At 51.2% G+C, this 12416-nt stretch overlaps 1 protein-coding gene across 1 annotated transcript in view; it reads left to right on the top strand.

Moving 5' to 3' along the window:
* The window catches only part of LOC121274313 (putative PIP5K1A and PSMD4-like protein), a 93371-nt gene that overhangs the window by 55461 nt on the left and 25494 nt on the right, over positions 1-12416 (top strand). Inside the window, exons 16-17 of the mRNA XM_041181556.1 lie at positions 8458-8505; positions 9648-9755. Of these exons, the coding sequence (XP_041037490.1) occupies positions 8458-8505; positions 9648-9755 (156 nt within the window). The remainder of the gene's footprint in view (positions 1-8457; positions 8506-9647; positions 9756-12416) is intronic.

Below are 12416 nucleotides of genomic sequence, written 5' to 3'. Positions count from 1 at the left end.
CTTTAAGAGCCAGCCTGGGCCGATGGCTCTGCTCTTCTGCATCGTTCTGTGACACGAGACTTGCATCTAATGTTTACATGTGTTCCCCTCGTTTGTTAAAGCTGAGTTACAGCATCCAGTTCTGTGCTATGACCCCCCCACTGCCCCCCCCAGCCATGCCCCTTGACAATATTCCAGTTGTGCCATTTGTGCCAATTCACTACAGAGTATGAAGTGAAGGCTCTCTCTCTCTCTTTCTCTCTTGGCTTTCGGAGAGCGGGAGGCTATTGGGGGTGAGAAATGAAACAGCTTCATAACTTGAGGCTTTTTCCCCATCCAGCTGCTGTGTGAATGTAGCAAGCTAAAGTTATTTTTTATTCAATATGAATGCAGAATGCTTTATTTACAAGCTTCGGGGTTATAAGTGTTAAACATGTGCCAAGTAAAGTGACCTCTTTCTGTCGTTTCTGCCTCGCGATTTACCCTTTGGGGGCTTTGACCATATCTCCCTGCCCAGACTGCCAGCGGGAGACACTGCCAGTCCTGCCTGCTGCACCATCCCCGTCTAAATCTGATAATCTCACTCCTTGAGAGGCCAGTGGGCATCACCCCTCTGAGTTTAACTGGGTCAGCACGCGAGGGGGTGGTCCGGTCGGGTTAGAGGAGGGGGGGGGCGGTGGGGAGCCAGCCCCGCTCGTCTACCCGGTGCCCACCCGGATTTAACGGGGAGAAATAAGCTAGGGATTGTTTTACCTTTGCCAACCGTGGTCCTGGCTTGCTGACAGCAACGCCCTTTTCAGTTGTGCCCGCAGGTTCCAAATAGGCATCGGTAGGGGTGTGGGGCGGGGGTGGGGGGTGTTATTGTATGGTGGGGAGGGGAGGTTGGCAGCTGATTCGAGGGGCAGTGTCTCTCTCCCCCCCCCCCCCCCCCACAATCGAGTGAGGAGAGAAATTTAATGCCACATGTCTTGAAATCTGATTTTAACTGCCCCTTGTTTAATGGGCCTGTGGTCGATGAGACTGCCCCTGTTATTATGTACAGTAAGACTGCAATAAAGCAGGTTTAGCCTGAACGTGTCTTTTGTTTCAAGAAAAGATTCTTTTGCATTTGTGAAAATTTAAATATCTAACTTGCCATTGACTTTGTATCTATCTGTATATAAATGGACAGTTTACCTAAATACACACGTGTCTCTGTCTGACTTTATTGAATATGAGAAACGGATGTGAATCAGCTGGTTAACTGGCAGAGGCCTCGCCACCACCTTCTCTGGGGCAATTAGGGATGGGCAGTAAAAGTGCTGTCCTAGCCAGTGGCGCCCACACCCTCTGAAATATTTTTAAAATGTATAATTTGCAAAAGTGTTTTTGAACTCGCCAATTCATAATATGACACACAATCGACAGTTCCTCTGCCTGTATCAGTATTTTCTGCTCCACACGGGCCTCCTCTCCCACCCCCAACCCCCCCACTTTCATCTCACTCCATCAGCATATCCTTCTATCCCTTTCTCCCCCATGTGTTTATCCAGCTTCCCCTTTAAATTAGTGGGAGGCGATGATGTAGTGGCATTGTCGCTGGGCTAGTAATCCAGAGACAAAAACAAATACCTGGAAAAACTCAGGTCTGGCAGCATCGGTGGAGAAGAGCACAGTTGACGTTTCGAGTCCTCATGACCCTTCAACAGAACTAGGTAAAAATAGGAAAGGGTTGAAATATAAGGTGGAGATAAGCAAAAGGTGTCACAGACAAAAGAACAAAGAGGTGTTGAAGGTGGTGATATTATCTAAGGAATGTGCTAATTAAGGGTAGAAAGCAGGACAGACGAGGTACAGATAGCCATTGTCTGGCGCACTGACCTCTACCTCGTGGAGGCTGAGCGTCAACTCGCAGACACTTCCTCCTACCTCTCCCTGGACCATGACCCCACCACTGAACATCAAGCCATTGTTTCCAGGACTGTCACTGACCTCATCTCCTATGGGGATCTTCCTCCCACAGCTTCCAACCTGATAGTCGCCCAACCTCGGACAGCCCGCTTCTATCTCCTACCCAAAATCCACAAACAGAACTGCCCCGGTAGACCGATCGTCTCAGCTTGCTCCTGCCCCACAGAACTCATTTCTCCTTATCTTGACTCCCTTCTCTCTCCCCTTGTCCAGTCCCTTCCCACCTACATCCGTGATTCCTCTGACACCTTACGTCACATCAACAATCTCCAGTTCCCTGGTCCCAACCGCTTCCTCTTCACCATGGACGTCCAATCCCTCTACACCTCCATCCCCCACCAGGATGGTCTGAGGGCCCTTAGCTTCTTCCTCGAACAGAGGTCCGAACAATCCCCATCCACCACTACTCTCCGTCTGGCTGAACTTGTTCTCACACTGAACAATTTCTCCTTCAACTCCTCTCACTTCCTCCAAATAAAAGGTGTGGCTATGGGTACCCGCATGGGCCCCAGCTATGCCTGTCTCTTTATGGGGTATGTGGAACATTCCTTGTTGCAGTCCTACTCCGGCCCCCTTCCACAACTCTTTCTCCGGTACATCGATGATTACTTCGGTGCGGCTTCATGCTCTCGTCGGGACTTGGAAAAATTTATTAATTTTGCTTCCAATCTCCACCCCTCCATCATTTTCACGTGGTCCATCTCTGACACTTCCCTTCCCTTCCTTGACCTCTCTGTCTCCATCTCTGGTGATAGACTGTCCACCAATATCCATTACAAACCCACCGACTCCCGCAGCTATCTCGACTACAGCTCCTCACACCCCGCTTCCTGTAAGGACTCCATCCCATTCTCTCAGTTCCTTCGCCTCCGTCGCATCTGTTCTGATGATGCTACCTTCAAAAACAGTTCCTCTGACATGTCCTCCTTCTTCCTTAACTGAGGTTTTCCACCCACGGTCGTTGACAGGGCCCTCAACCGTGTCCGGCCCATCTCCCACGCATCTGCCCTCACGCCTTCTCCTCCCTCCCAGAAACATGATAGGGTCCCCCTTGTCCTCACTTATCACCCCACCAGCCTCCGCATTCAAAGGATCATCCTCCGCCAACTCCAGCATGATGCCACCACCAAACACATCTTCCCTTCACCCCCCTTATCGGCATTCCGTAGGGATCGCTCCCTCCGGGACACCCTGGTCCACTCCTCCATCACCCCCTACTCCTTAACCCCCTCCTATGGCACCACCCCATGCCCACGCAAAAGATGCAACACCTGCCCCTTCACTTCCTCTCTCCTCACCGTCCAAGGGCCCAAACACTCCTTTCAAGTGAAGCAGCATTTCACTTGCATTTCCCCCAACTTAGTCTACTGCATTCGTTGCTCCCAATGTGGTCTCCTCTACATTGGAGAGACCAAACGTAAACTGGGCGACCGCTTTGCAGAACACCTGCGGTCTGTCCGCAAGAATGACCCAAACCTCCCTGTCGCTTGCCATTTTAACACTCCACCCTGCTCTCTTGCCCACATGTCTGTCCTTGGCTTGCTGCATTGTTCCAGTGAAGCCCAACGCAAACTGGAGGAACAACACCTCATCTTCCGACTAGGGACTTTACAGCCTTCCGGACTGAATATTGAATTCAACAACTTTAGGTCGTGAGCTCCCTCCCCCATCCCCACCCCCTTTCTGAGAAGGTTTACCAGACTAGTACCTGGAATGGATGGGTTGTCTTTTGAGAAAAGGCTGGACAGGCTGGGCTTGTATCTGCTGGAGTTTAGAAAAGTAAGAGGCAACTTGATTGAAACATATAAAATCCTGTGGGGTCTTGACAGGGGGGATGTGGAGAGGATGTTTCCCCTTGTGGGAGAATCTAGGACTAGGGGGTCACTGTTTAAAAAGGGTCACTTTTAAGGCAGAGATGAAAAATATTTTCTCAGAGGGTTGCGAGTCTTTGGAATGCCCTTCCTCAAAAAGACCGTAAGACATCGGAGCAGAAATTAGGCCATTCGGCCCATCGAGTCTGCTCTGCCATTCAATCATGGCTGGTAAGTTTCTCAACCCCAGTCTCCCGCCTTCTCCCCGTAATCTTTGATCCCCTTACCAGTCAAGAACCTATCTATCTCGGTCTTAAATACACTCAATGACCTGGCCTCCACAGCCTTCTGTGGCAATGAATTCCATAGATTCACCACTCTCTGGCTAAAGAAGTTTCTTCTCATCTCTGTTCTAAAAGGTCTTCCCTTTACTCTGAGGCTGTGCCCTTGGGTCCTAGTCTCTCCTACTAATGGAAACTTCTTCCCCACGTCCACTCTATCCAGGCCTTTCAGTATTCTGTAAGTTTCAATCAGATCCCCCCCTCATCCTTCTAAACTCCATCGTATATAGAAAAAGCAGGGTAAGCAGAGCCTTTGAATGGTTTTAAGGCAGAGCTAGATAGATTCTTGATAAACAATGGGGTGAAAGGTTGCTGCAGATAGATGGGAGGCTACATTCAGATCAGCCATGATCTTATTGAATGGTGGAGCAGACTCGAGGGGCTGAGTGGCCTACTCCTGCTCCGAATTTGTATGTTTGAATCTAGATAGTGTGGGAGGGGACAGACCATTTGACTTGGGGCCGGGGGGGTGGGGGGCGCGGGGGAGGTGGTGGAGTGATTGAAGGCTGGTGTTGGTGACGAAACCACTAGGGATACTGTCAGCCAGAGTTGGCAACCTTGATCTTAGCCCAAATTAAAGCAAAGTACTGCAGATGCTGGAAATCTGAAATAAAAGCAGAAAGGCTGGAAAAACTCAGGTCTGGCAGCATCTGCGGGGCGAGAAACAGAGTTATGATTTCGAGTCTAATATGACCATGCTGCGTCTCTCTAACTTGATTGAAGTTTTTTGAGGAAGGATCAAGGAGGATTGATGAGGGTAGTGTAGTTGATGTGGTCTACATGGTTTTTAAACAAGGCTTTTGACAAGGTCCCACATGACAAACTGGTTTAAAAAAAAAGCCCATGGGATCCAGGGGAATGTAGCAAGCTGGAGGCAAAATTGGTTCATTGGCAGGAAACAAAGGATAATTATTGATGGGTATTGAAGGCTATTTCCAGTGGGGTTCTACAGTGCTCCGTACTAGGTCCCCTGCTTTTTGTGATTATATATTAATGATTTGGACATAAATGTAGGGATAATGATCAAATGGTTGATAGTGAGGAAGACAGCTGCAGACTGCAAGAAGATATCAATGGACCGGTCAGGAGGGCAAAAAGGTGGTAATGGAATTCAACCCAGTGAAGTGTGAGGTGATGCATTGGGGGGGTGGGGGGGGAGGTCAAACATTGCAAAGGAATCCACAACAAATGGGAGGATACTGAGAGGTGTAGAGGAAGTGAGGGAACTTGGAGTGAATGTCCACAGATCCCTGAAGGTAGCAGGACAGGTCGATAAGGTGGTTAAGAAGGTAAATGAAATCCTTTCCTTTATTAGCCGAGGTATATAAGAGCAGGGAGGTTGTGCTGGAACTGCATAAATCATTAGTTAGGCCACAACTTGAGTATCATGTGCAGTTCCGGTCACCTCAGTATAGAAAGGATGGAATTGCTTTAGAGAGGGTACAGAGGAGATTGACAAGGATGTTGCCAGGACTGGAAAGTTGCAGCTATGAGGAAAGATTGGATAGGCTGAGGTTGTTCTCCCTGGAACAGAGGAGGCTGAGGGGAGATTTGATTGAGATGTACAAAATTGTGAGGGGGCCTGGATAGAGTGGATGGGAAGGGCTTATTTACCCTGGCAGAGAGGTCAGTGACTAGGGGATGTAGAGTTAAAGTGATTGGTAGAAAGGTTAGAGGGGAGATGAGTAAAAACATTGTCACCCAGAAGGTTGTGTGGGTCTGGAACTCACTGCCAGAAAGGGCAGTAGAAGCAGAAACCCTCAACTCATTTAAAAGATGTCTGGATATGTACCTCAAGAACTGTCACCTGCAGGGGTACAGACCAAATGCTGGAAAGTGGGATTAGGCTGGGTGGCTTGTTTTTCTGACCGACACAGGCCCGACGGGCTGAGTGGCCTCTTCCTGTGCCATGAACCTTCTATGAATCTTCTTTGGGACCCAGGAGAAGAGTCCAAAGAAGTCACATTGGACTCGAAACGTTAACTCTGTTTCTCTCTCCACCAATGCTGCCTGACCTGCTGAGTTTTACCCAGCACTTTCTGTTATTAATCCGACCCAATATTCTTCTGAATAAGCCAACTTAAAAAACACATTGACTGGTCTCTCGTCTGATTGCTGTATGTATAAAATCACTGGTTTTCAGCTGATATGTCATCATTAAACCTCATTAAGCCAAGGCTGGAGGATAAACAGCAGCAACCTGTTGGACGTTATATGTAAGTAACCAGCTCTCTGGAAAGTAAGTAGACCCCTCTCTCCCTCTGAAAGCACTCTAGGGAGCACAAGAAAACCCTTGGAGTTCAACGACATTAGTAATCATGTTTCTATTATTAAATAATATTGAAACTGAGATGCCACAGGCTGAGAGTCAGGCATTTTGATAACTTGTTGACCTCTCTATGTGCTGAGAATCAATTAGAAACTACAGCTCCTGGCAGCCTGGTGTGCAATGGGCACTGTTCTCCCGCTGAGGCTGTTGGGACCGGTTGTTACTTAAAGGATGGCAGCTCTTTAACTCGTCTACAAAAAAACACAACTAATCACCTATGATGACTCTATGGAGCAGACTAGTTTCATTGACATTCAGTTAAACTTTATTACGAGAGACATTTTTAGCACTCGCACGCTCGATAAGATCTCTCAAAGGAAAAGCTCCGCCCCACTGATTGCTGGTCTGAGCATCCCCCCCCCCCCCCCCCCCCCCCCCGCCACCACAATACATCACGTGGCCCGTGATTGGAAGGAGGGAGTGACTACACATCCAGTTCCCACATTCCCTCCCCCTTTAGTTTTTTTATAATTGCTCTTAAAGGAAAAACATTTAAGCAATCCCGCAAACATATATACAATTTCAGGTGATTATAAATCAAGTCTCTGAGGTGCTCTTATACGGCTAGAGCGGCGTAGCTCTATCACTGGAGGTTCCTCAACAGGATCGACAGGATCAGGAGCTGCACTGAGAGATGCGTCATCGGATCGGGGCAGTTCGGCATTTGGCAATTTTTCTGAAACTTAAGAGTTATACAGCACAGAAACAGGCCCTTCGGCCCATCGTGTCTGTGTCGGCCATCAAGCCCCTATCCTAATTCCATTTTCCAGCACTTGGCCCGTAGCCCTGTGTGCTATGGCAATCTGGAATGTCTATTCTAGGCCGATCACACACCTCCGAAATCGACGGTCCAATGTTAATCACAGGTCAATTGGTTAATAGTTGGAATGTCTCTCTGGCACGGATGTGATCTACGTGCTTACGGACGATTCTATCTCCCACTTGTACTTGGAAAGATAGTGGGCCAGTCTCTGTGACAATCCTTCCAGAACACGTTCTGTAACGTTCGTACCCTTACCGTTAATTGCTTTGGGGGACTTTGTTAGTTTGGCATTTCCCTTTCTCCAGTTCTGCAATTGTGCTACTCATGGCTTCATTATCCACTCACATCTTGGAAAGTTCCAGCACTTTTCCTTTCAAGGCCTCTTTTGCTTCCTTCAGCTGGTTCTTCAGTCTCTTTCTTGTGTCTCTTAGCCTCCTTCCTGGACTAATGAACATTGTTGAGTCTCCTCTGTCAACTGTTCCTTCAGTTTGTTGAGAATGGCATTAAATTCATCTTGGCTTCTCATCATAATTTTCCAGGAGAACAGACTTAGACCTGAGAGATCCCTGTAGCACGTGAAGGTCCTAGCACTTTCCTAACTCACCCCGAGACCCACATGTTGTATTTCCTTAGAAGTTCTGGGATTCCATTTGATTTTAGGTGAAATTTCTCAGACCAGTCGAATTTGATCTTCTGTAGCCAATCCTGACCTAAAGGACTGGGTCCCTCTCCTTTCACTATTATTACATGCAGCTGGGCTGTCTGTAAGAGACCGGGAGAGTGGTGATGCCCTTTACTTGAATAGATTATCCCATGTAAGTTCTTAAATTAGCGTTTGTCTGCTCCAAGTTCATTGGCTGTCTTCCTTCATTAATATACCTGAAAGTGTGCTCTCCAACCACTGTAGTTGAGGCACTAATATTCACTTCCATTGTCAGTGGCTTCTCATTCACTTGTATTATCACCATAATAGGCTCAGTCTTCACAGCAATCACATTATATAAGGAGTGAACATCAGGAGCAGCAGCTTCAGCCTTTGCTGTACCTGCTACTTCTATCATGTTTGCTGTTTTGCAGACTGCTTCAACTTTGTCCTGCATTACCTAACTACGTGACCCTTCTTATGACAGTAATGACATTCTGCCTCTTTGAATTTACAGGTATCTGCTCCGTGGTCATCTCCACATCTATATCAATTTTGTCCTGAAACCAATGATGAAGAGTCTCTGTTAGGCTTCTTAATGTTTCTCACGGTGGCCATTGAATCGTGTTTTAATTCTGCAGGTCTGGCTTTCATGCCACGCTCGGCGGCAGCTTCCTGCCCAACATGAAGTAAGCCGTCATTATCCATGTGTTGCAAAGCCTGTGAGTCTCTCGCAGCACTTTCCATGGCGAGGGAGATTTCGAGGGCGCGTTTAAAATCGATATTGACCTCGGCGAGCGATCAGCGCTGAATAGCGTCGTCCTTGACTCCACCTACCAGTCGGTCCCACCGCGTATCATTTAAAACATCTCCAAAGTGTTCTGTTAACTGCTTGAGGCTCGCTTACATAGGCTGCAATGGACTCTCCCAGGGTCTGAACTCTTCAATTGAATTTGAAGCGCTGCATTGTCACGAAGGCCTTCGGCTGGAAGTGTGTTTTCACTAGGTCCGTTAATTCGCTTTATGACTTGGAATTGGGCGCACTCTGGGCAGTCAGGTTGCGAATCAAGTTATATGATTTACTGCCGCGTATACTTAAGAGGATCGCTCTCCACTTTTCTTTGGCGGCTATTTAATTTGCTAGACAGTAAAGTCCGAGGCGCTCAGCATGCCGGCTCCAATCTTCAATATTAGCATGGTAAGAGTCGATTCTTCCAAACAGCTGGTTTTTTTTGTTGTTTTGAAGTTTGATTTATTCACAGTAATAGGGTGAGGTTCAGGAAGTTGATGACTCTATGGAGCAGACATTTTTAGCATTGGGAAGCCCTGCCCCCAACTGATTGCCTACGCTAGCACCTCATTGGTCAGAGCTCCCGCAATACATCACATGACTGTGACTGGCAGGAGGGAGTGACTATACAGGCAGTTATCACGTCACCCACACCTGTCTGTTTTCACAGGCGAATGTTATGGATGAGAGGGAGAAGAGGACTACATCTCCCGGCATGCGGCGGGCTGGGCGGGCGCCGTGACGTCAGCGCGGCGCCCAAGGTGATTGGGCGAGTGTGGGGACGCCGGCGCGGGGCGGTGACTGGGCGGGCGTTGTGACGCCAACGAGGTGTCGGCACAACTTGCCCCGCCCCAAACAGCAGCAAGGCGGGCGTTGATTGGGCGGGCGTGGGGGACGGGGCGCCTGCGCGATTGGGGTGAGAGTGAGAGATGGAGAAGCCGTGGTGACGTCAGCGCGGCGCCTGTGGTGTGGGCGGGCTTGGTGACGTCAACGCGGCGGCCGCACCGCCCACCAGCAGTAAGGCGGGCGGTGATTGGGCGGGCGCCGCGCGGCAGGAGCCATTGGGAGGTGTTGTTGCTGGCGGCGGGGAGAAGGAGGAGGGCAGTTACGAAGGTCCGTCAAGATGGTGTTGGAGAGTACGATGGTCTGGTAAGAGGGGGCGGGGGAAGGGAGAGGCGGAGAGGCCGAGGCCCGGGCCCCGGAGTGTGGGAGGTGGCGGTCGCCGCCGGAGGAGGAATCAGTCGCCTCCCCTGGAGCCTCGGGGGTCGGGGCAGCGGAGCCGAATCTCCTGAGTCATCGCCGGTCCCGAACACGGGGGACGTCCGTCCCCCCCCCCCCAACATATACCCGGTGTCGCCCCCCCCAACATAAACCCGGGGGTCGTTGCCCCCCCAACATAAACCCGGGGGTCGTTGCCCCCCCAACATAAACCCGGGGGTCGTTGCCCCCCCAACATAAACCCGGGGGTCGTTGCCCCCCCAACATAAACCCGGGGGTCGTTGCCCCCCCAACATAAACCCGGGGGTCGTTGCCCCCCCAACATAAACCCGGGGGTCGTTGCCCCCCCAACATAAACCCGGGGGTCGTTGCCCCCCCAACATAAACCCGGGGGTCGTTGCCCCCCCAACATAAACCCGGGGGTCGTTGCCCCCCCAACATAAACCCAGGGGTCGTTGCCCCCCCAACATAAACCCAGGGGACGTTCCCCCCCCAACATAAACCCAGGGGTCGTTCCCCCCCCAACATAAACCCGGTGTCGTTCCCCCCCCAACATAAACCCGGTGTCGTCCCCCCCAACATAAACCCGGTGTCGCCCCCCCCCCCCCCCGACATAAACCCAGGGGTCGTTCCCCCCCGACATAAACCCAGGGGTCGTTCCCCCCCAACATAAACCCGGGGGTCGTTTCCCACCCCCCCAACATAAACCCGGGGGTCGTTCCCCCCCCCCAACATAAACCCGGGGGTCGTTCCCCCCCCCCAACATAAACCCGGGTGTCGTTCACCCCCCCCAACATAAACCCGCTGGTCGTTCCCCCCCCAACATAAACCCGGGGGTCGTTCCCCCCCCCCCCAACATAAACCCGGGGGTCGTTCCCCCCCCCCCAACATAAACCCGGAGGTCATTCCCCGTCCCCAACATAAACCCGGGGGTCGTTCCTCCCCCCCAACATAAACCCGGGGGTCGTTACCCCCCCAAGATAAACCCGGGGATCGTTTCCCCCCCCCCAACATAAACCCGGGGGTCGCCCCCCCCCCAACATAAACCCAGGGGTCGTTCCCCGCCCCCAACATAAACCCGGGGGTCGTTTCCCCCCCCCAAGATAAACCCGGGGGTCGTTACCCCCCCAAGATAAACCCGGGGATCGTTTCCCCCCCCCCAACATAAACCCGGGGGTCGCCCCCCCCCCCAACATAAACCCGGGGGTCGCCACCCCCACTCCTAACATGAACCCAGTGGCTCCCCCCCATGACATGACCCTGGGTTGCCCTCCCTCACATGAACCCAGGGGACACGGCTCCTTCCAACCCCCCCTCCCCCCATGCAAGTAACCTCCTCCAGTCCTGCACCACAGCCGCCCCCACTCCCACCCCCCCCCGAGCTCTGGAACTCCCTTCCTCGTTTAAGACACTCCCAGAAAGCCAGCCTCTCAGACCGAGCTTTTGATCCCTTGGCACTCAGCCACACGAGGAGAAAACAATTGTCGCCAGTAAATCGAGCTGGGAGCCGGCATCGAGGGCAGCAGAATGGTGTTGTGCTCTGTCCTAGCTGCTCCCTCCTGGAGCAGAGGCTGGGAGCCAAAGTTGTATGGGGGGGTGGGGGGGGGGGTGCCTGGCTTGAGCATAAACTGGAACAAGCAGAACAGAACAGAGGGAGGGGGACAAACTGTTTGTCCTTTGTGGTTGCTTGTTGCAGCTCCCTGTGATGTGACAGCGTGTGGGTGTTTTGAACAGTGACCCTGTGTCTGAGTCTGCGAGTGCTCAGCAGTGACAGCACAAGGGGTAACTGTTATCCCACACCCACGTAGCTGTGGCTCGCTTTTCACCTCTCGGACTGCCTAGGGAACCCCCCCTGGCCTTGAAGTTTCTTCCATCCCCTCCACTCTGCGAGGCACTGACCACGACTGACAGACAGCCCCACAGGCAGATGCTGTCATTTAGTGATGGAGGGGGTCGCCCAACTCCCTACACGGCTGCACACTCCTATCTCGGGCATCTGTGTTCAGATCCTAGAATGATGTGGCACAGGAGGGGGCCATTAGTCATAGTTATACAGCACAGAAACAAGGCCTTCGGCCCATCCTGCCCCTTACTGCCCACCATTTTTGAAACAGCTATCCACTTAGCCCCACTCTTTCTTTCCCCCCCATAGCCCTGCAAATGTTTCCCTTTCCAAGTATTTATCCCATTTCCCTTTTGAAAGTTCATATTGCACCTGCTTCCACTGCCCTTTCAGGCAGCACCTTCCAGATCACAACAACTCGGGCTGTGTTTTTAAATGAAAAATTCTCCTCATCTCCCCCAACCCCTGGTTCTTTTCCCGATTCTCTTCAACCTGCGTCCCTCTGGTTACCAACCCTCCTGCCCAGTGGAAATGTTGTTGGATGCTTGAGAACCCAATTCGGTTTGAATGGATAGCTTCTTTCTGTAACACAGCCAAGGGAATTGAACGGCCTGGGGTGATGGTACAGTGGTAATGTCTCTGGGTTCGTAATCCAGAGGCCCAGGCTAATGCTCTGGGGACACGGATTCAAATCCCACCACGGCAGCTGGTGGAATTAAACTTGAATTAAATAAAACCTGGAATTGAAG

Source organism: Carcharodon carcharias (genome assembly GCF_017639515.1).
Source record: "Carcharodon carcharias isolate sCarCar2 chromosome 36 unlocalized genomic scaffold, sCarCar2.pri SUPER_36_unloc_1, whole genome shotgun sequence".
Classification (NCBI taxonomy): domain Eukaryota; kingdom Metazoa; phylum Chordata; class Chondrichthyes; order Lamniformes; family Lamnidae; genus Carcharodon; species Carcharodon carcharias.
Note: the sequence above shows the minus strand (reverse complement) of the source record. Positions and strands in the feature narration are given on the sequence as shown.